This window comes from Haplochromis burtoni, unplaced genomic scaffold, assembly GCF_018398535.1.
Source record: "Haplochromis burtoni strain Fernald_Lab_line unplaced genomic scaffold, NCSU_Asbu1 Contig_140, whole genome shotgun sequence".
In the NCBI taxonomy this organism is placed as follows: Eukaryota; Metazoa; Chordata; class Actinopteri; order Cichliformes; family Cichlidae; genus Haplochromis; species Haplochromis burtoni.
In genome coordinates this window covers 1,444,742-1,472,476 of record NW_024582501.1, presented here as the reverse complement: position 1 = coordinate 1,472,476, position 27,735 = coordinate 1,444,742, and the positions used below count along the sequence as shown (strand labels likewise).

The following is a 27,735-nucleotide window of genomic DNA, read 5'->3' as shown; positions in this document are numbered from 1 at the left end:
GCACAGTCTCAGCCTTACTGTTTTTAACTTTCCTTCACCCTAACCTCATCTATCATCAGCATAAAAATTGGATTTATTTATTTAAGTATTCAACTTACCAATTTTCTTGCCTTCATGTTTCACCCCACAATAGACTTGAGATTTGCCCAAAGTGTCCAGGTTTGCACTGTTACAGCTGGGACAGGCTCCACCACCCCCATGACACTAAAATGAATAAGAAGTGAAGACAATGGACAGATGGATGTAAAGGTGGAAATTTTTTTTGCCTAAGGATGAACTGTGATCAACGTTAGTGATCTCAATGATGTTTTCAATCTAGTAAAAATAAAAGGGACAATTTTAGTTTCTCCAATATTTTGGATTTTGGCCAAACAGCTTTGAAACTTTCCCATCAGCCACAGCTAATAGAGTACTAACAGACTAAGCCAAGATGGTAAAGATATGTAAATTATTGAACTCTCTGAACATAAGTATATTAATATTACCGTGTCAGCAGAGCATTTAGCTCAAACCATTGCTGTATAGATTCACAAAACTAGCTGGATACAGATTTACATACTGCACGTAGACACATGGCATGTTTTTGTGTGCTTTTTTCTAAGACAGAAAATATGATATACACTTTGTGTCTACTACAGAAAGAATCAGCCAGTGTACTAGCTCATGTAGTGCATGCCTGCGCACTAGCTTCCCTGCGATCTTCTGCAACCTATAATTGACTTTTACATGCATCTACACACAAGGAGGAGGGTAATTCTAGCTTGAGTCTTCTTTTACTCTACACTTGAGTTCTCTGTTCTTTATTTCAAATAATTTAATAGCAGTACAAAAAAGGAAAACAAAGAAAAAGCTAGAGTGGCTGAGGTGCTTTTATTCTTCAGTCAGTTTGAGGTACGAGTACGACTAAATGCAGGAAATGAACTTAAATTATCTTATGGTCCAAAAGAAAACATCCAACCTGGCTAGCTTAATGGGTTATTTTGCTTGACTTCTTTCCCACAATGTGCATTTCCTGTACAGCTTTCAAATACCTCTGCTCCTCTTGTTTTTTTAGTCACACCTGCAGGTTGGACTGAGTTTGTCATCCACTTTATACCTCTGTTTGTGCAAAAACATGCATTAAATGACACCACAAGCATCATTCAGTCATCTAAATTAATTAAAAAGAAGGCAGAAATTGCAGTTAGAGGAAAAACCACTGATTTTATGAACTCTTGCACTGCCAATTATGCCCTGTTGATATGTTTGCATGACTTAAAAGGTAAGGTAATTAAACTACTGCCAGCTGCTAACTGTCAGCAGCCTCTATAAACTAAGAAAACATTGTGATTGTGCAAAAAAAAAAAGTTGATTTTTAAAATAAAATCCGTAGAATGTTTTGATCTTACAAAACTTCACCTTTCGTTTTTTTTTTCCCAATCTCGTGTCCTACCCATGTCTTGTATAATTTGTGGTTTTTAGGTGTGTGGATATGAGCTGAAGTCAGTGGTTAGATGGGTATTTTACATGGACTCTACCTTCTGCTTAACAACATGTTCAACGACTGCTTAAGAACTGTTGATGATAACAGGGTTGAAAATGTGCGCACCGGTGTGAATCTTTCATCTGCAATATGTCAGGTAACACTCTTTCATTGAAACAGACCCAGCAAAAACAGCAGGAGGGTGTGGAGTTGCATTTCAAGTACACTTGGTTTACTTTTTCCTGTGATGTGGTTTACCTCAGTATTGTTGTGTCTTCTGAGATAATTTATCGCTTATTTTTTTTCTAGTTTTTTCATGTCCTTTATGCTTTAGTTTCTGTTATTGTAAATGCTTTTGCTTGTAAATTTGTGAGTAGCTTTAATGCATTAAGTAATCTATATAATATGTATTAGATTAACATCTATTGACCAAAAAAGCCATTTGAACTTGTCCTTGGTGGAAAAAATATTAAAAGAATTAAAGCAAAATTTAGAAATTATTTTTTAAAGCTTTATTTTTTGGAAAGACAGAATAGAAAGATTTTGTTAAAAACAATATGGCCAATGGCAGAGACATATGCAAATGGCTTTAAAGCTGTGTGGCTTCCCCCTGGTTTTAGTTCTCTTTATCTGGGACTTCCATTTGGTGCACAGTAAGGCCTCAGTCACACAGAATACCACTAGATCCTCCAGTTGCAAGTCAAAAATCAGTATTTCCCAACCAGTTGACTGTTGGTTCCTGAAGGTTGCCAGCTAATGCTGGGTGAAGAGGAGACTGCACTAAGATCTCCTATGTCATTGCTTTGGTTGCAAGCAGCCTGTAGTTTGCATGAAAAACATCAGCTGGTCTACAAACACTCACCATTTCACTCTCTGAGATGTAGAGAAGTTGGAATAAAAGTGAAAAACAATGGCAATGGTGAACATTCCCCTTCAAAGTAAAGGTGGTGCTTTGCCACTGCAATCAGCATATTTCAAAGGGTAAACATTTATTTTGAAGGTGAATGCAAATCAGAACATTTCAGGTTTGCGTCACACTTTTGACAGTTTGACTACCACTCGGCAATTAGTCTATAAACAAGTCAAACTACAGGATTACTTTGGCAACCAAAGTAATCACAAGGAGGTTTTTGGTCCAGCAACATATACCTCTTTGAGACCAATGCTAGCGGCACACACACTTCTCCTTAGGTTGTGCCAAAGGCTCACTGACCAGTCTATGCCTGTTTGACTGGGGGCTTTAGCAATCGATTTCACAACGACTGCCAGCAACCTTCACTCGTAACAGATTGCTGAGTATTCATTTTCTCTTCATTACCAGTGGTTGCAAAATGACTCTGCCGAATGAGTGTCTAGGTCTGTCTGACTGAGGCTTAAAGCTAGATAAACATCTACACCTACGAGATACCACCAACAACCTTACAACAACATATAACACACATCACAACTGGCAACAGCCAGAACATTTTTATTTATTTTGAGTTGCGTTGCTGACCATCCAAAGAACACCATTCCAGGATTCACTCTCCCTTTTCTGCAGTTTTACTTTCCACTGATATTTATTTAGCTGCCAAATGTTCCATCATGATATCCAATCATTCGATTGGTACTCATCAATGCATCTTTAATCAAACTATATATATTTTTTCAAACTTAGTACCTTGAGATCATTAAAATGAGAGAAACTGAAAATGTTCTCATTAAGCTAAAAAAAAGATCCCCAAAAGGTCCATCATTAAGGCAGGCTAAAGCTCAACTACTCAGTTGTTTCTTTCTAGTTTGAACAGCACTTAATTAAGTTTATTAAGACGTATCTATCAAAAGGTGGATGAGTTCATAGCTGTCTAATATGTCTAAGAATTTGGGATGAACACTTTTTCTTCTGTGAATTCATCGCAGCTGAGTCACCCCCACAGAACCATTAATCTCACACACAGAGACCTGATGAAAGCTTGAGTACGCACACCTTAGGAGTGTGTGTGTGTTGACGTCTGCAGGAAGAACACCTGTGTGGATTCTGCTTGTTGCACATACGTACCAGCACACACTTTATTTTTAAGGGAATACGTTATCACTGTTACGCTTAGAGCTTATAGTTTGTCAGAACAGTACATTTAGAGGCACATTGGCTTAAAAGTACTTTGCTGAAGAAGCAGCATTTGAAGAAGGTTAAATTTAATTTACTTTCAGCGTTCTGCCCACAAGTTCAAAATTTTGTGTCAAAATAAGATACTATACTCCTGAAGCAGATAATATTGAATTTTCTTGTTATTTTAGTGGAGATATAAAACGTTTAGCCTTCCAGGAGAAACAACAGTATGTGTAACAGAGTAAGACAAATGCCTCAGAGGAGCTTTTTTTCCATTACTTGGAAGAGAAAGGCGAGAAACATTAGTGGGAGGTTTGACGAGATTTAAAGAATTTTACCACATTTTTCCCCCCTGTTTTCTATGATGATTCCTGTATGGATCCAGCAGTGGAGATCTAACCAGTCAGTGGAAAACCCCACTGAGGATAGACGGAGAAAGAAGAAACAGGATTGAGGCATGGCAATGCACACACACACACACACACAGGCCTTCACACATCAGTCAGACAGCCCTCTAGTCAGGAGAACCCCTGGCTCACCTTCACACAGCTTCACAGATCACACGCACACACACGCACACACACAGAAGTTGTGCTGACATGAATCTGTGCAGTCACTTTGAGTCACATAAACATGCCTCTCCCTCCCTGCAAACACACACACACACACTTCAAAGGAAGATTGTAACCCGACAGACCAGCAAAGCACTAAGAACCCATATAGTTTTTTTCCTCTCTATTTTATCTTCTCCGAAACCCACCTGTTTCTTGAAAACTTTTAAGTCATACATGCCTCTCTCTTTTTCCTAGTTTTTAAGATGTTTCTCTCTTGCTGTGTCTGACATAAAGTTTCAGTCAGCATCCATATGCTGGTACTCAGGTACCGTTTGTGTGATGTTCTTTTCCTCTTAGCCTACACTGTACACCCCTATCAGAGGATTATACACACACTGAACCGTGTCCTAACTAGACACAATGTAACCATGCTCCAGCCTGTACAACTGGGCAGATATGAACGAAAGCACTATGTAATCTTATCTGAAACATGTTGCCAAGCTGATGAGCCAGTATGCTGGCACCATCCTATGCATGACAGTATCTCCTTGATGTGAAATGCAGCTGGACACATAAAAGAATATCAGGCAAATAAGAAAGAGCTGCTCTCTTCCCAGTTTCACACCAGCCAGATGTTTCAGGGTACAGGTAGTCTTCCATCAGTACTGTACAGAGTTAGGCTTTGTTAGGCCGTTTTAGCCTTGACCCCAGTACACAGGGGTCCTGTGGATGTCACAACAGGGGGTTATTCAGGACTCCGATAACTATAGAGCCTGTTCAAGCACTTAGCCTGCACAAAGTAGATTAAAGGTTACCAAACATTACGTGGGGGGCAAATCCCTTAATCACACGTGGGCCTCAGGTAATTCTAGTCCCGTGTGAAGAGTACTTAAGGTGTGCTAAAGTAATTCTAAAGATTGACATGTTTCTTGGTTATGCTAACTAGCTTACTCCAGTTTCACTCTCCTTTAAGAGCCTTAATTAAATTTTGTTTGAATTATTAAACTTTAACAAACAGATGCACAGAGTAATAAAACATGCTTACCTCAAGGGCCATTTACAAGCTTTTGATCTTCATGCACAGCTTTTATCCAAAGATAGATTTGGATTATTTTTTGGACTATCCTAAGCACCTTTGCCTTTAATTCATTTTGCTATACCCACAAAAGCTTGCAGTGCACTTTAAGTAGCATATCTGTAAAATGTTATTATAGCTAGTTAAGTTGCTAATTATTGGTAGCTCCATGAGATGTTTGAAGAAGGAGCGAAGTTAAGTCTCACTGGGAACATTGTTTTTGCCTCCAAAGAGGTTTAAGCCTTTACATAATGTTTATATAACCACACAATAATATATAGAATCTGTACAAAAGGAGCCAGATTTTGGTAATACAAGCTTCAGTAGAGGAGGCTTTGGGAAAAAACAGTAAATGAAGAACACATTCACTGATGTGCAATCTCAAAAGCACTCACTGTCATCTTATAGTAAACAAGGAATGGGAAGTCTTGCCCCAGACTTCTAGTTATCTGTTATTTGCATATCTGCTGCAAAGTTTTGCAGTTGTAGAAATATTTCATCACTCATCCAAGTGACTTCTTCACTCTCAGCCAACTGCAGGTTTCCCCAACCTTATAAACACTGCAGTTGCACAATGACTGAAACTAGCACCAAGTTGCAAGCTCAGTTTCATGATCGTTAATATGCAAATTATCATGACCACTGATCAGTGACTATGAGTACTATTCACAAAGTTGGGATGGTGATGATGAAAGAGTTCAGCAATGGTCAATCCCTTTTCACATATAAAGCCTCCCTGAGTTGTCAAAGGAGCTTGCAAAGAAAAACGTCTGGACTTCTTTAAGTTGCTTGAAGACGTTTCACCTCTCATCCGAGAAGCTTCTTCAGTTCTAAGGTCAAATGGTGGAGAGTCCCAGATATAAATATATATATAATATATATATTTATATCTAGATATATATCCCTGAGTTCTATCAAGTCAAATGCAATCAACTTTCTGTGATTAAGAACTGATGATTTCATAAGACTGGGCCTTTTATTGTAAAAAAGGGGAACTTTAAGATCATAATTTTTGAACAGCTGCTAACTGGACTTTGAAGTGAGCAGCTAGTAAATAATCCTTTGAATTATAGTGTTTGGTCAATATCGATACTGAACTCAACACACCGTGTTGAATGAAACCTGGGAAATATTCTGTGCAAAATGCTTTAAACACTACTAAACAAACATCATGCTTTCTCGTCTTGATGCATTCTCAATCATCCAGGAAAGTAAATCTCCAAAAGTTGATTCTGTTCATCTGGACGTAGCGTTTTGTGGGAGAAACGTTTTGTCACTCATCCAAGTGACTTCTTCAGTCTCAGCTGACTGCAGGTTTGGGAGGTCCCCAGCCCACTGTTCCTTCAGTGGGCTGGTTTCAGTCATTATGCAAATGTACTGTTTATAAGATTTGGGAAACCTGCAGTCAGCTGAGACTGAAGAAGTCACTTGGATGAGTGACAAAACGTTTCTCCCACAAAACGTTACGTCCAGATGAACAGAATCAACTTTTGGAGATTTACTTTCTCCTTCATCATACTCGTCTTTGTCATGTTAGCTTTACCTTTTTAGTAATACAGATAACTGAACACTGTGATTGATAAATGATTAAGGCAGTGAAGACTCTAATGATGATTAAAGCTGGCTGAAAGTCAAACAATGGACTGCAATCTCTCTTTAACTTTTGCCATTGTGAAATTTGACCAAATCAGTTTCAGGTGTGTTAAGAATGAGGGATGACTCACACAGGATATGTGAATGAAAGAGCCATAGCATTAGCCCTGTCAATCACGTGTCTAGTTGGAGATCACAGTAACTCATTGCCCCATCTCGCTGTCTTCCGTACTTCAAATTGTGATCCATTTAACTACAAAAAAGATGCTAAATATTTTTTTCCAATTCAGGCTTTTTTTTTTTAAACAAATTTTGTGGACGTTGTTAACTAAGAGAGGGCTGATAATACAGCTATCAGGTTATCTGTGCCATGTAACATGTATAGCATGATGTATAGTATATTGAAGGGGAAATCTAGCAATATTACTTGTCAAAAACAATGTACCAGTTTTTTAAATGACTATTTTAACTGTATAAATAACTTAAATTAATATCAGTGTATAAATCAGTACTATGTGCAGCTCTTGATGTGATTATTAAGAATGGAAAAATGCCCAAATGATGTCATTTCAGTTGTCTTGTTTTTTTTGGAGAGTAACAAATATTAAAGTTGAAATATGGGAATTTTTCTGTGTGTGTGATTGAATCACAGAATAGGGTAGCTTTCAACTTTTACTTCCTCGTATCTTCTTTCTTCCTGTTTTCTGGATTTTGCCCCTGCCTCCCAGTAGACAGGGACTGACAAAAAAAGGAGGATTCTAGAAGAGCTGAGAGGGAGGAATCACACACGTGTGCTATGCAGAAGTCTTATATAAACTTTTTTCACACAAAAATGCTACACCACCACAGTTTAACATTGCAAAAGACTTAAAGTGCATCTATTTCTTATGGATGTCTATTTTTAAGGTTAGTGATTGGTTGTTCCAGACAAGTTCTCCAGATAAATGTTGTACTAGTCATAAAGAAGTCAACGTTTTTAATATCATTGCCAACATGCAGATTAAGTTAACCACATTGGCTCAAACAGACAAAGCACTGGAAAGATTGGAAAGACTGATATGATCGATATTGCAGTTTAAGAAGTCATAGCGTCAATATGCAGAACACAAAGTCTCAAAAACTATGAAAAGACCTCCTTCAATGACCACAAAACAACAGTTTATACTATGATGATAAAATAAATAAGAAAAATCTCGTGCATATTCTGGATGTTTTTATTTTATTTTATCTCATAGCTGTAAAAATATAGTCTCAAAATAAATAAATATATGAAATAAATATACTGTATGTCCTTGGAAAGGAAAACTCATAAATAAGAATAAAGATTTCAAAATGTCTGTAAAGGTGTCTTTGTCAGTCCCATCCATTGTTTGACAGCAGTCAGAATTCCTTCACTGGCTTCCATAAGAGCTCCATTACAAAACGCACCATCCCACACACAGGACACTGTTATTCTTCTCTTCCTCCTCATGCATTTTGCAGAAAAATCATAGTCTGGATTGATTTCAAAGGGTACTTCACCCATGCCATCACAACAGTCATTTCAGTACATGTGATTATCCCAGCTCTAAGACCCGTTTTACAGAACAAATGTGGCTGCTTTCCAGTGCATGAACTTTTTTTAATGTAAACCAGCCACACTTTATAGTGGATTTTGCATGTAAATTATTTGTTTACTTAGCAGCCACAGTAATGTTGGAATAAAAGGTCGACTCAAAACATCAAAATTGACAAGACACAGCAGTAAAAGGTTACTAGCAGCCAGTGGTTAATCTCAGCTATCAAGTTCACAGCTTTGTCCTTTTGAACATGCAGTCTGGGCAAGCAGATAGTTGGATTTCATTAGTGAAACTTAATAAAAATTTAAAGATCATCCGTTTGGCCACCAGGGCTTTTGCATAGGCTGATAAGGTGAAAATATGTGGAGCCCCAGTAGTCTCTGTCATGGGGCTCTTCACTGGTTCCACAGAAGATCCCTGATGCTGTTCAGTCACACTCCCCAGCCAGTCGGGTTTTCTTTCCTTCCTCCATGCCAGCAGTGGGGAGTGTTGATTTGGTGCACTTTTACGATCCTATTTTGTCCACATAAACAAGATCATCCATCTCCCTTAAGGGGATGACCTCGGGTGCACTTCTGCTTTTAACCTTGCTTTTCACCAGCTAATTCATTCTGCCTCAGCTCTGACCCAGTATGTCTCTGTACAGCTCTGGAACTCTTTCTGGATCTACAGGTCTTGGTAGGAAGTGAGTGAACCTCTGATGCCTCCTTGATCTTGTTCCATCACGGGACGTCCCATCTTTGTTCAAAGCAACAAAATAAAATGAACCTTTCTCTCCATGCCGATAGATGTTAGAGGAGTAGGTGTTGTACCAGTTTTCTTCAAATTGCTCTCTGAAAACACATTCTGCTGACAGCTTCTCCTGCAGAAAGAGAGGACAACAACGGATGAGTTTTAGGGTGCAAAATGTGCCACCTACTGGCTGTGGACATCATTCTTGAAAAACAGAAATATGTGTGTGCCAATATGTATCTGTTCAAAGGTGTATACTTACAGAGCCGTACAATTCTCCCTTGCTGTTCATGGCAAGGTAAAGGCCACTGTCCACCCCTTTGATGCTGACGAGTCCCACAGCTAAACTGATGAATTCCAGTATACCTGCAAACACACATTACATTACATTAATTAAACAATCATTAATTAATTAAGCAATCATTAGCATATCTGGCAACATGGAAATATTAAATAGCAATTCATATTTGGTATAATAGAGCACTAGTCTTGCTGACAACGTTTCAGTTTACTAAATTGTGTCTGTTCTCCATACAAATTCGTAGAGTATGTCTGACAAGTTAGGTTAGAGTGGTTTCTGGTATGAGGTTACAACCAAATCTCAAATGAAATGAATCAAGTACCAGAGGCGCTACAACCTTGCAGCGATAAATAATCTACTTTTGATGTGCCGCAACCTGCAGCTTTTTATCTTGATAGCTGGAGATAAGTTTGTAAAAGCGTCCAATCTAATCTGAAAGAGGAAACGTGGTAAAAATGTGCAAACATAAAATATCTCAAATGTTGTTCCACCTGGAAATAGCGGCTGCATTCATGATTAGCGTTTGATTAAAGCAGCCTGTATTGGCATGGGTATTTCAAGTCACGACGGCTGTGACTGTAGGAGTGATGCAGCTATTTTCCCGTATGAGTTATAAGTCCTCTGTTATAACTCATGGCCACCTGTATTTTATATATTATTTGGTATATAATCCAGTAAGCTTTTCGCTGCTGTATGCTGATTATCACTATTTCCTCCCCTGTTTAGATTCTGTTTGTATGTGAGTCTGTCAGCGTCTCCACCACAATGATACCTGACAGTGTGTCAATCAGTCTGAAAATTCAAAATAGCTTTTCTATGCTCTTACTACTACTTGTGCTGCCAGAATTCACAGGCTCTGTACCGAATCTGCTGTGGTCTTTCCTGGTGCCCTGCACGGTGCCGTCAGGATGAATCTCCAGGTGGAACCCGGTCCTGCAGTACAGCTGCCTCCGCCTCAGAATCCCCTTCAGATGGCTGAGGTCCGCCAGGCTCCGGGACAGCCTCTCCGCAGACATTAGGTGCTCTTGCTGTTGTCCATGTCCCCCCATTATCAATCCGGTCGCCGAATTGTAGTCCACCGCCCCGGCAGGGGTGAGAATAAACTGAGAGCCAACGGGAGCCGGAACGGCACCAAAGCTGTCCAAAAATCCGTTGGCGAAGCTCCCAACCTCGGCCGCTGCCCCCATCACAGATGACACACCAGATCCTGTTTGCAGCGTAGGAGCTCCAAGTCGAGTTCCAAGTGATGAGTAGAGAGCCTCTATATGAGCAAGTGAGCGAAGGTCAAGCCGAAAGGCGAAGAAAGGGAAAAAGTTGACCGTGCGTGCAGAGAAAATCCCTGTGATCAGACTGGCATCTAATTGAGATTAAACTCCTGCGTTATCTTGATGTTGGATGATTACGCATCCCCGCTTGCTGCAGCGTGTGTCCCCCGTCTCCTCTCTTCTGCTATTTATCCTTCTTTCCTCTCTTCTATTCTCTCCTCTTCAACTCGGGATACTCCCCCTTTGCTCCTGTGCGCACCAGGGTTTTCCTCTCTCTCTCACTCTCTTTCTCACCCCCCTCTCTTGCTCTCTTGCTCTCTCTCGCTAAATTCACTTCAGCCTTTTATTTCTTCTCTCAAGTGATACCTCCCCCAGCAGCAGTGTGTAGCGCAGTGAAACCAGTGAAAACCACTCCACATTTATAGCGCACTGCCTCCTATTAACCCCAGGTTGCCTTTTATGCAAATATGGCCCGATCCCCTCTCTTTATGGCTAATTTTTGTTCTCGCTATTCTCCCGTCTCACCTTTGATGTTCAGTCTTAGCGCAGGGGCACGTGAGAGGAAAATTAATAACCACTAATAAAAATTAGCATGACAGGCGTATTTTCCCTTACTTCCCCTCAAGCTACATGAATGTTTCCCTAACTCACAAACGGACAAAATGTCATTTTGCTCGTGGACACTTCAGCAGCAGATTAAACAGATTAAACTGTACAGGTGTTTATAAGAGTTGCTGCGGAGCGCGCGTCTCTGCAACTTGGGTGTGAAATAGTTGTGGAGAGAAAGAAACAGCGTGTGCATGTCAAATAGGCATGAAAGTGATGTTGCCATTATCTTAAATGCTTTACATCTCAGTGCCCCCATTTCGAAATGGCTCAGGTGCAGAGAGATAGAGGGGCGAGGAAAGCCCCCATTTGCGTAATTTTCGCACTCGACTGTTGATTTATTGCTCCTGTTTTATGTAACCCAGCCGCACATTTACAGCACCCGCACACACAGACACACACAGCCGTACACATGCACCCACACACACCTGTGCAAACGACATCACTTGACTGTCAATCCTTTCATTGATCTTTCCACGATGCTTTGAACAACACTGGAGCTCATATATACCCTTAATTGTGGTCTTACGAGACGAATCAAAGAAACAGAGGCTTCAAAGCGCAGGGATCTTGTAAGGGGATCAGGCAATAACAACCAGAAGACAGGAACGGGAATATACCTGTTTGAACCACACGCTTAGAAAATACCCCGACACTTGACACTGAAGGACTTGGGGGGGAGGGGGGGTGTATAAAATAAGTGCTATTTTGAGAGAGAAAAACGGAGTTTGTTGTGGAAACAAATATTTTAGTGATCATAACAATGAACACGCTCCAGTGGTTATAAGTTTGGGAAACGTTATACTGAGTATATCAGATTAATGTAAAATATCAGTCTACTATACTGAAGTTGACCGTGATCATGGCGGTTTGGTAATAAAAGCCTGTGGATTGCCAGATTCCAAAAAGACGCTTTTTCGAAACACCGGCTAAACAGTCCTTTCTTAATTTTTATGGTGCGACGTCATTTATTTAGCTCTGAATTTCTCAACACTATTTATCCTCTAATACAGACTGTGATTTTATTTAAACCAAGGGCACGAAGCATGGTCTTGTGTTCCAGATCATGGCATTGATTGGGGCAGCAATACAGACACATGGTCGTGCACACAAAGGCACGCGCTCACACTGCCTCCCCTTCCCCTGGGAGTCCCGTTGATAAATGAGTTGAAGGTCCAGAGGTGTTGCTGTGCCATACTCGGGTCATTTTGTACTCATGTCAGGTCCTGCAGCATGACAAAAAGTCATATACCCACACCAATAACACGGGTCTACTTGTCACGCTGCAGGACCTGACATACTTATTAAGTACAAAATGTTTGTTATGACGCCAGTTTTCTGCACTGCCTTTGCACACGTGTGTGTGACAGACAAGTTAGAGGGCATCTATGTGTGTGGCGCGTGTCCTTCTCCCTCTTTCCCTCGGTTCATTAGTATTTATGACCAGCACAAAAAGAACTTTTTTTTAAAGGGCGACAGAATCAATCGTAATCGCCTCAGGCCGATCTGGTCTAGTATTGGATATCGATTTGGCCTCAGTGAAGACGTCAACTACTACGCCACATCGTCCTGGGAACTGTTCACACAAGGCGCAAGTGATCAGTTCCCAGGACCACATGATTCGCTCCAGCGTAGGTTTTCTTTTACAACGCTGCAAGTGGGACATGGAGGGAAGCCAAGCATATAGGAACATAGCTGTCATGGAGGAGGAGGGTGACGATGATGATGAGGAGGTCCCTAGGGTTATACCCCCACCTCTAACCCCTCACCCACACACACACACAATACACACACAAAGAAATCACAACCTAATCGAATGCCTGGATAATGGAATAACTGAATAAGTAGCCTAGAGGTTATTAATGCAAGTGGTCTCCAAACTAGGGTCTAGCGAACCCAGGACACGATTCAGAGGGCCCCATGAAAGTGCAGACTTTAATTTCATCATATTTTAATCTTCATAGGTCAGTCAGAAAATGCAGGAGAAAAAAAAAGAAAATCATATTTCTGCAATCTTTCGTGTATAGATAGATTAAAAATAAGTGTCCTGCATGCAGATATGGTACTTTGTACCTGAACCCCTATGAATACCTCTATTGTTGTGATCCAGCAAAATATTGAATTTTTTGTGTCAAAGTAATTAAAGTTGAATAAAGATTTGGAGACATTTTACAGCTTTTCAAATTGCAGTTTCATAAAAAAAAATGCAACCAGTAAACCAGGAAACTTAATTAGGATTAGTCACCATGCTACATTAATGATGTTTGGGTTGTGAAGAAAATAGAAATCAAAGCAATAATTGAAGCGTTTAATATCAATACTCAGTCTTTTAAATGGTTGATTTCTATCAAGAGGTTTTAGACATTGTTTGATCTGTTTTCAGCTTATGGGCCAAGTGATCCACTGAGCTTCATGTGTGAACAGGTGACAGGCCATCTATTAGACTTCTTCCCTTTATTGTTTTAGCATCAAAGTCATCAGAAAAGCCCCATCAGGTTAACATTAGCCCTACATGTGAGGACTTAAATGAAGAGTTCATCTTTGATATTTGTTTGATATCTGCTCTTTTGGCTCCTTTGATCCATCACTTACAACTGGAAATTCGACACTACATTGACCCTTCGTGAATGACAAAGGCAAAGTGACAAATATCGATATCAATAATATCATTACTCATTTAGAGACACCCCCCCCCCCCAAAAAAAAAATACAATCTCTTTAATTTATTTCAAGATGTGCCCATGCTCACCTGACAAGATACTTAAGATGATACCGTGGAATATGTTTTACTGAGTCGTTTTCTTATTCTTTCCATGTGTGTCACAGTTAGTCTGCCAGCTGCCAGTACCTTATGAAGTAGTACAACTGTCTTTGCACATTTTTAAAATACTTCATAGTAGTCGTTATATACTTCTATTAGGTTATTGCAGGCCTAACTTCTAAATGAGAAAACGCATATATGTTCTACTTTATTCAATGCCACTTTTCAGACGCACTAATCCGTTTAGAAAATAGAGCTGTCTATATATATTTCACTATATTTCACATGCATTTTAATTTAATATTCAGTATTTTTGATTTTGGTGTAGGCTGTTAATATGGCCTCTTTTATGCGAACTGGAAAAGCTTGAGTTTAGCTTCATAATAGTTTATCTCTCTGTGTTTATAATTGACCTTGGTTAAAATTAATCACTCAGCGAAGCATCAAATCCTCCGCGCTGTGCGGGACTTTGTTCTCTGTCATGCCAAGAACAGAAAGGCCGTAAATCTCGCGATGAAATCAGGGAAACGCGATACTTTTGAGCTGCCCTCAAAGTTACAATCACAGCAACCAAGCAGAAGCTAATACCACGGCAGCAATGGCTGCTTTCCGCAGAGTGGCAGCACTGGCCGGCAAGCTCAACCTCTGGTCGGCGACAAGAAACGAGCTGGTCGGTGGGCAGACGGCCAATGGAAGAAGGACCTGGAGGTGTCTGGTAGCCGGGGTTTGCGTTGCAACGGGTGGCGCCGTACTTTACTTCTACAACGGTTTAATAAGCGGCGGAGGCAGGAAGAGGATAAGGAGGCACAGCATCAACGGCTTGCTCCCGTCCATCCCGACTGTTGAAGCCAAAGAGAAGGTAGGTGGCACAAACTGAGCTGCTGCAGATAACGACAAAACCGAAGCTGCCGCGACACACAACGAGGTGGTTGATTGTTGGTCGAAAATGTGTAACTGCTGACACACGGGCCTCAGTGCTCAAGACTGTGGAAGGACATAGTCGAGAGAAGAGGGAGAGAAGGCAAAGAGCGCTGGGTATTTCCTCGTTTCCTTCCGCTAAGATTAGACACACAGGCCCAGTCAGACAGGCCCACTTCTCTTTCTGTAGCCATGGTGAGCTTGTTTTTTATAGAATTTTTTTTCTGGGGTGGATAAAGTGTGTCACTCATTCCTAGGACGCTCAGTGGAAACAGTTTGCTCACTGCTTGGCTGTTGGGCGATGTGCGCGCGCGCAGATGCAAGAAGGGCGCTCTCCGCTCGAGCTGGTGCTGAAATGACAGCAGGCTCGAGATGTCAATCAGACAGCTTTGTGCAGAGGCAGGTCAGGCAGACAGAAGTTCTCAGAGATTTCCATGAAAATAATAAAGTCATACATTAAAGGTTTGATACAATAAAACAAATTTAAAAACCCCACCATACTATAATTCAAAGTTCTAAAAGTTAAAGTTATCTCTGTAAATCATTGCACATTACAAAATATATATATATATATTATAGTATTGAGTATAATTGTTGATTCACTCAAATGTAAAGCACTATAATAACTCATTTGTGATATTAGTATTAATAACTATAAGCCATATGGTATCAGTAATTTCTATCTGAAACAAAGGTGTAGGAAGTACAACTTGAAGTGACTCATGTATACTTAAAGCATCAGTTATGCTAGGATGACCCACAATATAGATAAGGCAATATACAATTTGTTGTATATAAGCTGGCCAAGATATCAACACATTATTAAAACATGTAGTTGTTTTAAATGGATTTCCTTGCCATGCTTAATTACAGTCCTTCCATCCACTCATTTATCCATTTTCTTTTGATTGACCAGTTCAGGTACGTGGGGGGGCTGGAGCATATCCCAGTTGTCATATATTGAGAGGTGGGGTACACCTTGGATAGGCTGTTTTTGCAGGGTGAACACAGAGAGCCAGACAGCCGCATTCAGGTGGTCAGTTTAGAATAACCAGTTAATCCTAAGCATGACTTTAGACTTGCAAACTCCACACAGAAAGGCCCATAGGCTGGGTTTGAACCTAGGATTTTCTTGCTAGTGAGACAATGTTAACAAACCTCTGCCTCCTTCATTACAGTACTACATTAAATCTAATCTAAATCTATAAACCACAATGTATATGCACCTTCCCAGAAATGTAACTACACATTGCAGAAATGCAAACTTCAGCAAATGTGATAGTGTGTCTATGTGTCTATTTGGAAACAATATCCAGCATATCCACAGTATAATGAAAGAAATATGTTGTGTTGTATTTTTCATTAGCTTTTTCATTATGCTAATAAATGGTAAAATGGCCTGCATTTGTATAGCGCTTTTCTAGTCCCTAAGGACCCCAAAGCGCTACATTCAGTCATCCACCCATTCACACACACATTCACACACTGGCGATGGCAAGCTACATTGTAGCCACAGCTGCCCTGGGGCGCACTGACAGAGGCGAGGCTGCCGGACACTGGCGCCACCGGGCCCTCTGACCACCACCAGTAGGCAAACATGGGGTTAGTATCTTGCCCAAGGATATTTGGCATGCAGCCAGGAGGCAGCCTGGGATCGAACCACCGACCTTCTGATTAATGGCTGCTCTGCCACCTGAGCTACAGCCACCCCATAAAATAGCTAATATTCTGCTAGTGTTTCAACTAAAGGCGTTTGTATCTCCTTTTTCTCAAATTTTATAATGTGAGGGTAGAACAGCACAGATACACCATTACACAGCCATACATGCACACTACAGTGTGGATTGAATGCAATGCTTCAAATGACACTTTGTGGTGGTGATTTTAATAAGAGTAATGTTTTGAGAATTTTTTCTAATCAGGATTTCGTTTATCTGAACATAAAATATTTTTTTTCCAAATGGGCTGAAATGATATCCTTGGATGTCTGTTAAGTAAGATAACAGAGACTCCCTGCCTTAAGATTTGTTGAACAGTTTTGTTTAAAGTCCATTTTTAGCCAGGCAAAATCATCTACATTTGTTTAGCAATTGTTGCATAGTTAATGATCAAGACTTTTAGCCATGCTTCAGAAGTCAAAAATAGGGCTGCTCGATTATGGCAAAAATGATAATCACGATTATTTTCACTGAAATTGAGATCTCGATTATTTGACGATATTTATTTAACCCTTTAAGACCTACATAGAACCAAGTCCGCCAGAGCTTATATATTATTTTTTTTACATGTTGTAGTGCCATTTTTGGGAGCATTTCAAGTTGCTATACATCAATCAACTGTTATAGCCCATATTTTAATAATATGTATGCATTAAGTCCATAGTAATCTACATTAATTGCAAAAAAGTGCAATAAACTACAAAAAAATTGAAAATCGTTTTTGTTTTTTTTACATATATTTCTACTTGGGAAATTTAAGAGGTTTATCCCTCAAAACTTTAAATACAAAAAAGTTGCAAAAAATAGTTTACACACAGGAAATTTATTTTGAGTGTCTTCATAGTTTTATTTTGGAGATACAGCAATTTTTATATACTGCAGGAAAAACAAAAACAATCCTATGATGCAAATTTGCAAAGAAAACAGCATGTGCATCAAAATAAACTATTTCCAGCAGTGCAATTCGAGTTCTAAGCATCCCAGCAACTATTCAGAAAAGTAGAGTCAAACATGACTTATAAAAACACCAGTATAGGCTTTTAAGGCCTACAAGTAAAAAACTACATTTTCCGCCAAAATGACGTCACTTCCGGTTTTGGACAGGAAATGGCGGACATGTGATAGTTTGCGTTGACGTCTTTTTCATTGTGGGAAGTGTTACGAACAGCTGATCGGATCGGCAAAGCGTGTTTCTGTAATATTATGTTTTTGTTCCTCCAAGCGCTTTTTATGCAATTTTTGCAAAGCTTTATGTGGAAGGAAACCGTGACCGAGGACAAGCTGATGGCATAAGATGTAAGTACAACTCCTCCGGTTTCATATGCAAAACAAATTATTGCGCTAGCTTACGCGGTTCCAGTTCTACGGGGATTTAAAGGGTTAACAATAACAATGTATTGAATAATGACTTTAATTGAAAATATTAAAAAGCACCAACGATAACAAAGTATAACAGGCATAAAATTATACTTTTGCACCAAAAGGTGATTCTCAAAGACCTGTTAGCAGAAAACTAAGTATATCTCACTATTTATGCAGTGCATCCTTAGCAGGCCTAAAATGGCAGGCCTAAAAAAACTATCAACAAAAGTTGAACAATATCTGATATTTATTTTTTAATAAATATCAGATATTTTCACTGAGATTTGAATTTGAATGCTAATCAATCAAATCAAATCAAATCAAATCATACATTAAAACATTTCCAAAAACCCGACACAAGACCTGAGAGATGCATCTAGTATCTCGATAATCTGTCTACTGCTTGCCAAAGCCCCATTAGAAAAGGTCTTAATGGAAGGGTGGCTGTCAAGAAGCCATTCTTAAGGAAGAGAAACAAGGAGAAAAGGGTGAGGTATTAAAATCATCTGGAAAGCATTTGAATGGCAATGGCTTCATTTATTCATCATGACAATGATCACAAATGCACTGTGAATCCAGTGAAGCATACCTTGATAGAAAAACACACAGTAAAACACCATCAGTCATGGATTGGCCTCCCCAGAGTCCAGACCTGAATATTATTAATGTAGTGGAGCCACCAATATCCAAAAAAGCTTTCAAATGTCCCTCAGAAAGCTTGCCTAAGATAGTATTGCCTTTCCAGCTTATGAGAATGTACAAACTCTGTTTTTGCCTTATATCCCACGCTTCCATGTTGGCATGTTTCAATGAATCATTGCAACTATTTAATTTTCCTACAAATTGGTTCTTTGCTAAGTTGTCTGTTGTGTGCAAACACGATACTGGTTCATCCCTTAAGTTAGGTGCTCTTCTAATGCAACAAAAAAAAAAAAAATTGAAAATGGTCAGGTAGAAGGCCTGGACTGAAAATTAATTTAAAAGCAGAGTGAAAAAGCAAAGAAAGGCATTAAAAGACCTTCAGAAAATCTGGAGAAGAACTGCTCACAACTTTTGAAAAAAATAAAGGAAAGCCTGGCTCCTTGGAAGCAAAATATAAAGAAATGGAGGGTGGCTTAAGACTTTTGCACATAATTGGCTATAGATACAAACTGCATTTAGTAGCTCATTGAAGTGGACAGTAGCTCAGTGGCACCATTTGCATATCTATCCAGATTGCAAATGTAAAATTATGTCTTCTCAGCCAGCAATGTTGCTTCTTTAGGCTACGTCCACACTAATGCGTTTTCGTTTGAAAACGCATCATTTTCTCTCCGTTTTGGCCTCCCGTCCACACTGAGGCTACGTCCACACGTACACGGGTATTTTTGAAAACGGAGATTTTCCGTTTTCGTTTTAAAAAATAATCCCGTCCACACATAAACGCAGAAATGAAGGAAAACACTGCTAGGAACATGCCAAAGCAACAGGTGGCGATATATTCCTAACCGTGTAGAAATGTTGGCCAATCAGAAGTCTAGAAGCCTCGGTAGGAAATAGTAAACAAAGCTGGGGCGTAGAAGCAGAACCAAGTCGTATGTGTGGAAGAACAAAAACTGTGTGTGTATGTGTAAGCATTTAAACACTGCAGACAGTACAATTAACAGTAACAGTATTGTAGAAATTCATTGCACCGAAACAATAACGTGGCGCACAGTGTGACATCAAAAAGGCGCACACCTTTGACGCTGCGTTTTCTCAGTTTTTCTCGTCCACAGTAAATGCAAAAACTGAGTTTTCGAAAATATCCACCATGGCAGGCATTTTTAGAAATCTCCGTTTTCAGTGACCGAAAACGCAGTTTACGTGTGGACGAAAGGTGCAAACGCATAGAAAAATCTGCGTGTTCAAAAATACCCGGGTACGTGTGGACGTAGCCTGAGATGGCGTTTTCCCCAAGGAAAAACGCATCAATTTGAAAACGCTCTCGAAAACGAATACATTTGAAGACGATGCGTTTGCGTCGCAGTGTGGACAGGGAAAACGGAGACTTTCTAGAAGGGTGACACATTTTAGTCATGTGATGCATCATGTGACCAATTAAACAATGATAGCGGAGGGCATTATACAGCAGTTGTTTTGTTTGCTCTCAATTTTGACAGCCCTATTAAAGATTAATATCAGTTTGTACATGCTCCAGATAGCTTTTCTTCAAATTATTTAATTCTTACTCGCTTTTGCAACTTTGCACTTTTGTGTTACTCGCAGCAACAACGTCACCTCATTGTGAGTCCATTTAAAAAACTCGTTGCTTTTCCTCAACCTTTTGCCGCCACGTTTCAACGATTCAAAGTAAATAAACGGCTGACAGAAATGAGGCAGGACGAATCTTCTTGCGCTTCACACACGCTCAGTACTGGAACGTAAGTGTTTTCGGCCGTTTCAATGTGGACGCACAACTCTGTGAAAACAGCTGAAAACGCTAGTGTGGATGTGGAGCATTTTCAGACGAAAACGCAGTTTTTTTTAGTGTTTTGGGAGTTGGGGGTGTGGGGTGGGGAAGGAGGGCATTTTAGAAGATGCAGACATAAATTTTACTTTACTGGGGAAGGAAATGGAATCTGAATAATTTGCCTCAAAAAGTTGGATGACTCATCTGTAGTGACTGAACCTCACTGCAGCTATTCTGGTAAAAGAAAGCCACAGAGGCAGAGAAAAATATGGGGCAGTTGAGACTTGTGCTGAATGGGTATGGGATATATGTTCACACGATCATTTGGCTCTTAAAGGGTTCAGAAATGTAAGGGTGAGTTCACTGGTGGCACAGAGGGTTTATCAAAGAATGTTTGAGATAGTATTTTTTAACATATGAAGAAGTATACCTGCAGACAAAGTTAATACGTGTAAAACTGGTGGATTACCCCTTTACAAAACCAATGTCTATTTAAAATAACCAATTAATATAAAAAATGACTTCTAGCAAAAGTTTAAATGCTAAGCCTGAGTTTTCTAGGTCATAAGAAAGAAATTAAAACCCTCCTAAATATAGGAGAATATATAAACTAGAAAAGGAAGCTGCACACCTATTACATTGTATCTGACAAAATAAGCTCCTACCAGTGTAATGTGTTACAGTGTTTCCTGCCTGGCTGTAAGTGCCTTGAAGGTGTCTCAGATGGAGAAAAACAAACAAATATAGACCCCAAAATTACAAGCAAGTACATAACCATCCAAGGGTACACAAAGCCTGTTGAAATACAGTCTATCTTTTACAAAGGTAAAAGACAAGAAGTAACCTGAAATTTAAGAACAAACCAGAAAGAGGCACAGGTCAGGCTGCTCACTTGAAATCACAGCTGCTACAAATTACAAGCTTTGACTTGTGAAACAGTTGCCATAATCAGCCGTGTTGTGGTTGTAGCTGGAGACTGGGATGGACCAATCACAGATGGCAATTGGACGACAAAGAACAGGTTCAGGCACCAAAGCAGAGCAGCACACACTAATAGTTAACCACACATGGGAGGGAGCCCAGCAACCTGGAGTGGTAATACACCTTATATATAAAAGGGTTTATGTACCCTAAATGGTACTGTAAATGACAGAATGGTGCAGAATAGTGACATTAAAATAATAATGGTAGTGGTGCTTTTCCACATGTGCAAACAGTCCTATGCTTTCATTTGTATTGTTGCTTCACTGTGTTTAGACTCAGAGAGAACAAAATAGTTGTTGACCTGCAAAAGCCACTTTTTTCGTTCAAAAAAATGTTTATGGAGCAATAAGTCAACTGATGAAGAATCACACCTATAAGCAGAATTGATACTGGGATTTTTGGATAAAATATCATCATTATTCATCCAAAAGTTTAGCAGACAGTGACAGTTTTAAGCGTGAAACTGAGCAGAAGGGTTACAGAGCTGCAGCTGCGAAGGGAACACACAACGTTGCCCGAGGGGAAAACACCTGGAGCATCTGCTGAGCAGTTGTGAAAAGACAACAGAAAGTTTTAGTTGTAGTCAAGACACAAAGCAGTGAGCCACACTGAATCTACTTTCTAATCTCTGCAATTTAATTGGTTTTTCTTACATTTCTTTTTCATGTTGTGCAGCATGGCATGTGAACCTAGCTGCCTTTGCAAAACTTTCTAAACTTCATTCATTAGTGAGAGTTAAAGCCATGGGTGCCTATGCTCTTACTTTTGAGTGGGGTGCATTCCCATGAAGCCAAGCACTGATCTCCAATTCACGCTTTCAAAAGCCCCCCTTGGTGCAGGCATCATCAAAGCTTTATGAATGAATCTGTATGCTCATTAGCATGTTAGCTGAGCGGAACCGAAACCACTGTGTGCTGGGGCCTGCAGCTAAACAGGTTTAAATATGGAAGCCTCTCTGTTAATTATACAGTTTCACGCAGTACAGTCGGTTGGTGTAGAAGCTCTCCTACTCTGCAGCTAATCAAGTTGAAGCACTGGCTGCTTGCAGAGAGCGAGAGAGAGAGTGAGAGACAGATGCTAATCAAGTAGAAAGTAGTGACAAAGTATTTTTGTGCATGTGTGCCCATTTTCCCATTACTGCACTGTGCCAGCGGCGCTCGCTCTATTTATAACCACAGGGAGCTAAATGGAGAGGGTTGATGCCAAGAATAGATGATTTTCCTCATTATAGAAATTGCTTTGTGTGCACAGAAATCTGTCGCAGGTCGCATTCACATTATGTCCACTGTGACACAAGTGGAACATTAATTGCTTATCCCTGATTTTAATCACTTAATATGAGAATTAGGATAGTTATTTAACAGTATAAGTGGAATGCATATACTTTGTTTTGTTGTTTTTCTTTTCTTTATTATGGGTTTTCTCTGCAGGCACGTCAATTTGACTTTGAGGATGGAGATGTGTACATGTCTTCTCATGAACATCGTTTCCGCTTGTTCAGCTCAGTGGAGTATGAAGGACAGCTGTACATGACCCCACAAAACTTCATCGAGTCGGTTACCATGAGTGAACCGAGAAGTACGTATGAAAAAATAGCTTGTTTTCTGTTGTTCTCAAAATTATGTCTCCTTAAGACAAAAATATTTGGGGCTTATTTTATCTGCTTAATCTGCATATATGACATGTACCCAGAGTACTTGACTGCTTCATTTAAATCAATCATTTAACACAAATTTATATTCTGCTTTTGATGGGACGTGTATATATCTCAGCACTGCAAAGGATTGCTTTCACAGGGGAACTACCAGAAAATGCAGTTTGTAAATTTCTCCCCTCCTCAACCAAGATCCAAGGAGGAGGGAAGTTTATTTAACCAAGAACTGAATGTCTTGAGAATATCTTTTACAGGGGTGTTAAGCATGAACCTAAATTGTCCTGAGGCAGCAGTGGTCACCACTAAACCATCGTGCTGCTGGCTATTTCTATGAAACACATAACCAAACAATATCATCAGCTGTATCTTCACAGTCTCTCCTATATCCTATTATTGAATATTATTAACTCCATGGTCTTGGACTGTAGCTGGTAGACCTGGTTCTGCTCTGCAGTCTCAGTGAACTCTGCATAGTGGCACATGAACCATTTGTCCACCTGGTTCAGGTTAGGGTGGCTTCCAGATCTCTGGTGCAAAACAAGGTCTACTCATGCAGTCCAAAATGGTGGAGTTGGAATCTGTCCAACCACGGCCGAGACTGAGCAAACAAGCTGGCCAGTGAGTCTTCCCGTAGGGAAAACACAGGAAGGGGGCAGGGCTAGCTGGTTGTCCACAAATAAATTAGTTCTGTCAGAGTGCTAAAAATAAAGATGGAAAATGTGCAGAAAAAATGCTAAAATCAGTCACCACTGTAAACTTCTATGCTTCTTTTGCCATTAAAAACTTTTATTTATATAAATACAACTCAAAGTGCTTTGCAATTCAGCTGCAAGGATAATTAAATGTTTTAAAGAAAATCTATAACAGACAGACTTAAAGACTTGTCAGTTAAAGGTTAGATTGAACAGCTGAGTTTGAATGTTCACAGAAAGTTATCCACCAATCAGTAGGTCTGCTATTTAAAAGCAGCGTTCCACCTTTTTGTAATAGCTAACACTGACATCTAAAGAGGCTTTCTGTCATATTTTGAAACATTTTAATTTAGTTATGCACATGATTAATTGACTTAAATGTTGCTGCTCTTGCTAATCGGTGCTAGAAGTACAAGTCGATTAAATGAATCATTCATTTTTAATGAATGAACATGCCAGCTGGGTCTAAAGTCTTATGCAGCTACTCTACACAAGCCTAGATGGCAGCGCCTCTCTCTTTTCAATGAGAAATTGTAAATATAAAAAGTAAGACAAATGACTGCCTTACAAATCGTTTCTTCAAATGGCTCTTAAGTACACATAGTGTTTGATAAGGTAAAATAGCAACCTCAGAGGTTCCTGGGATTCATGGAGAAACATAAAATGATAGGAAGTCTATAGTGTAGGACGGGGAAAAGCTAATTTATACTTCAAGAATTTAAGATATAAATTACATTTAAATTTAAGCAAGATTTGATTGGATACTTGAACCCTTTGTTTTTATAATTTAATTGACAGTGAATACCTCATGTTTACTGATCCCTGTTTGGTGGTTGATTTTAAATATTACATATGTATTTCAGTGCCAGGTATACAATTTTTTGCCATCTCTTAAAAAACTTTAAAAATATGGTTTTAAAACACATCTTTGTAATTTCTGTTGGCCCACTGTCATTTGTAACAGATTAGCCCTGGCTGGCTTCTTCAAAGCAGGTGGCTTTAAAGCTATTGTTTAGTCTGTGGTTAATGTTAGTCAGACACACACATTCCATTTGCTCTCATGTACCCTTTCTCTTACCCTGCAAATATCTAATCTGGAGAATCATCTTAAAATTTTCCTGTGCGACCACTGCTTTAAGTATCTCTTCACATGTGGAAGTTATCACAAACAAAAAGCTGCTATTTATTTATTTAATGGATATATAATTGCGTTGCGTGCAAACTGTGCACCTGTATGTGTGTGTTTACATCTAGCCTTGGCTCGCTGACATACGATACAGCCGCACATGCCCTCTCGGCAGCTGACATCCTCGAATGGCCCCTTTGAAGTTGAATTAGATGAACTTTGTTGTATAAAACAGAACAAAAGTAGTATGTGCTTTTACAGGGACATTCCACATACTACAAAGACAAGCACAGGGCACTTGAGATGGTACAAATGGGCCTGTGATGATGACAGTGTATATAAAATGAGTGTGCCTGTGTGTGTGTGTGTTGTGACTGTACCTGGCACATTAAGACCCATTTCTAGATCACACAGATGCTATCTGACTGAGCCCACCCAAACTCTCTTCTCCTCTTTCCCTTCTTCTTCTCTTCTCTTTTGTCTCGTTTCCCTGGCAGGCAAGAGGCCCTGGAGGTCCCTGACAAAACAGGTGGGAAACACACTCTAACTGTTTTTCGTGCTCCTCTATATTGCAGACAGACATCTGTTGCATGTTACATCTAAATCAGTATACACTGCAAAGTTTAAAACCTATTTTCCTAGTATTTGTCATGAGTTTCTGCATACAAATGTCATGATTCCTCATACGTATGTATTGCAGATTATCTCTAAGTTCAGCAATAATCAGGTTTACCAATTTAAAATCCAAATGTAAAAATGTAAGTGCATTAAAGAAATACTGTATGCAAAATACTGAGGCTCTGAAAATTTCATACAGCACAAATAGGGATCTTTAGCTTTATTTAAACTGTAGATCATACCATTGAATGTGAAAATACAGGATATCGCCACATCAGTACTCACCTGGTTATAATCTCAGTACCCTGTGCAGTTTTCATGTTGCACACCCTCCCACACTCATGAAAGCTATGGCTTGCTGTTTGGCTGGCACTGGACAATGGTCACTTAATGCAGGTCTCCTGTGTCTTGCGGGCTATAAAAGCCGGCCCAGGTGAACCACTCAGTCTCTCTCTTCCACTCCACCTGACATCAACTTATTAGCAATCTTTGTGTCTCGGTTAGGTTATGTATAATAAATTATTTTATATCTACATGAGCTTCTTGTGTGAAATCCCTCTTTCTCACCTTCTTTGAGCCAGTTTGTGACACAGTTTACATTAAGTTTTATTCATATAAACTGTATATAAAATCAGCCACTTTTTAAAAGTCTTGCGTTGAAGGGTTGCATTATTGTGATCCTAATTTTTTAAATTTGATAACATCCATCAAATCTGAAAGGGAACCTGAGGATGCTACACATGCCCGTAATAAAGTATCTTATTAATAACAAGATGGCTACATTCTGAAGCATAACTTGTTTAATCTTTTGTTTAACGTAAAATCAGACCACAGTTTACAAAAATTGCGGTCCATAAAATAGATTTTGAAAAGGATTTGAACATTTAAACAGTGATTTTAGACACAAGTAATTTTTACATTCTTTTGATGAATGCTCAATCATCCAGGTAAGTAAATCTCCAAAAGTTGATTCTGTTTTTTTTTTTCTAAACACTGTGTTTCTGTGACTTTTGAACCCCAAAACACACTGCGCCAAAAATTGGTCCACCCCAAGGATCGGGTCCCCCGACACAAACACAGTAACATAGTGTACGCTGTTAAGTGCCAGGACGATTGCCAGGATTTATACATCGGGGAAACCAAACAACTTCTGGCAAAGCGGATGGCACAACATAGAAGAGCTACCTCGTCAGGCCAGGACTCTGCAGTCTATTCACACCTACAGGCCAGTGGACACTCTTTCAATGGAGGGGGGCCTAAGGGTACATCTTTCACCATCTTACAATGCTGTGATTGCAGCCATTCCCCAACTCTCTGTGAATGGTACTGGTGGCCATTGATCAGTGGGCTTCGATCAGTGGTTGTTGATCAATGGTCATGAGAATTTGCATAATTAAGATGAAGGAACTGACCTCCCATTGTCCCTTCAGTGGGTTGGTTTCGGTCATTATGCAAATGAACTGGGGATTGGGGAAACCTGCAGTCAGCTGAGACTGAAGAACTTGGATGAGTGACGAAACGTTTCTCCCACTGAAAACGCTACGTCCAGATGAACAGAATCAACTTTTGGAGGTTTTTACATTTTTGTTAAGTGTTGTAACTTCTTTTTAAGAATCCATTAGGAAATTCTTGTGCTGCTGGAGTGTGAAATCTAAGAAAAATGCAGACTCCACTCAAACCCTAATTCACAGCACCACAAATGGTCAAAACCTCCACAGGCTACTTTTGGTACTTTATTTTTTCTTTCTTCAAAGCAGTCTTTGTGTCAATTAAAAAATATATATATACATACATTCCTTTCTATAGAAGTCATATAAAATACCACAGTAATAACAATACTAAAATAGTTGGCCTGCCAAGCTTTTTTTTCCCTTCTTTCCACGGCATGCTAACCTTTCCTGTTTGCGCTGGATCGGTGTGTGTAAAAGTTGAAGTTTGAAGTTAGAGGTCTGTGTTTTTAGAGTTTATCTTACCTTTTTATTGTGTGTTTGTATGTGTCTGTAAGGAGCTGGAGAAGATCCTATCAGACACTCCTCCCGTGTGGAGAGGATCCTCCAAACTATTTCGCAACCTGAGAGAACGAGGTCAGAGAGCGTACACACACACACACACACACACACACACACACACACACACACACACACACAAAACAGGAGCAAAATACCTTTTCACTAAATAAAAAAAGGAACACACATGCACTGTACACAAAACCCATTGACACTGTTTTCTCTTTTA

General features: G+C 39.6%; 2 protein-coding genes across 9 annotated transcripts in view; one reads left to right on the top strand and one right to left on the bottom strand.

The window, feature by feature from the left end:
• Positions 1-7,732: 7,732 nt before the first annotated feature.
• On the bottom strand, positions 7,733-11,007 carry fgf20a (fibroblast growth factor 20a). The gene is made up of 3 exons (XM_005931270.3): positions 10,228-11,007; positions 9,327-9,430; positions 7,733-9,194 (listed from the first exon to the last, which is right to left on the bottom strand). Exons 1-3 carry the CDS (start codon positions 10,550-10,552, stop codon positions 8,949-8,951), a joined length of 675 nt encoding a protein of 224 aa, XP_005931332.1. The 5' UTR covers positions 10,553-11,007; the 3' UTR covers positions 7,733-8,948.
• A 3,500-nt stretch (positions 11,008-14,507) lies between these two features.
• Positions 14,508-27,735, top strand: part of micu3a (mitochondrial calcium uptake family, member 3a) — a 49,810-nt gene continuing 36,582 nt past the window's right edge. For 3 of the 8 annotated variants that reach the window (XM_042224517.1, XM_042224519.1, XM_042224514.1), the window contains exons 1-4: positions 14,508-14,856; positions 22,841-22,988; positions 25,380-25,411; positions 27,506-27,584. In XM_042224517.1, the coding sequence (XP_042080451.1) occupies positions 14,596-14,856; positions 22,841-22,988; positions 25,380-25,411; positions 27,506-27,584 (520 nt within the window). In that variant the 5' untranslated portion in view covers positions 14,508-14,595. The remainder of the gene's footprint in view (positions 14,857-22,840; positions 22,989-25,379; positions 25,412-27,505; positions 27,585-27,735) is intronic. The other 5 variants (XM_042224520.1, XM_042224515.1, XM_005931271.3 and 2 more) reach the window with 2 other exon arrangements.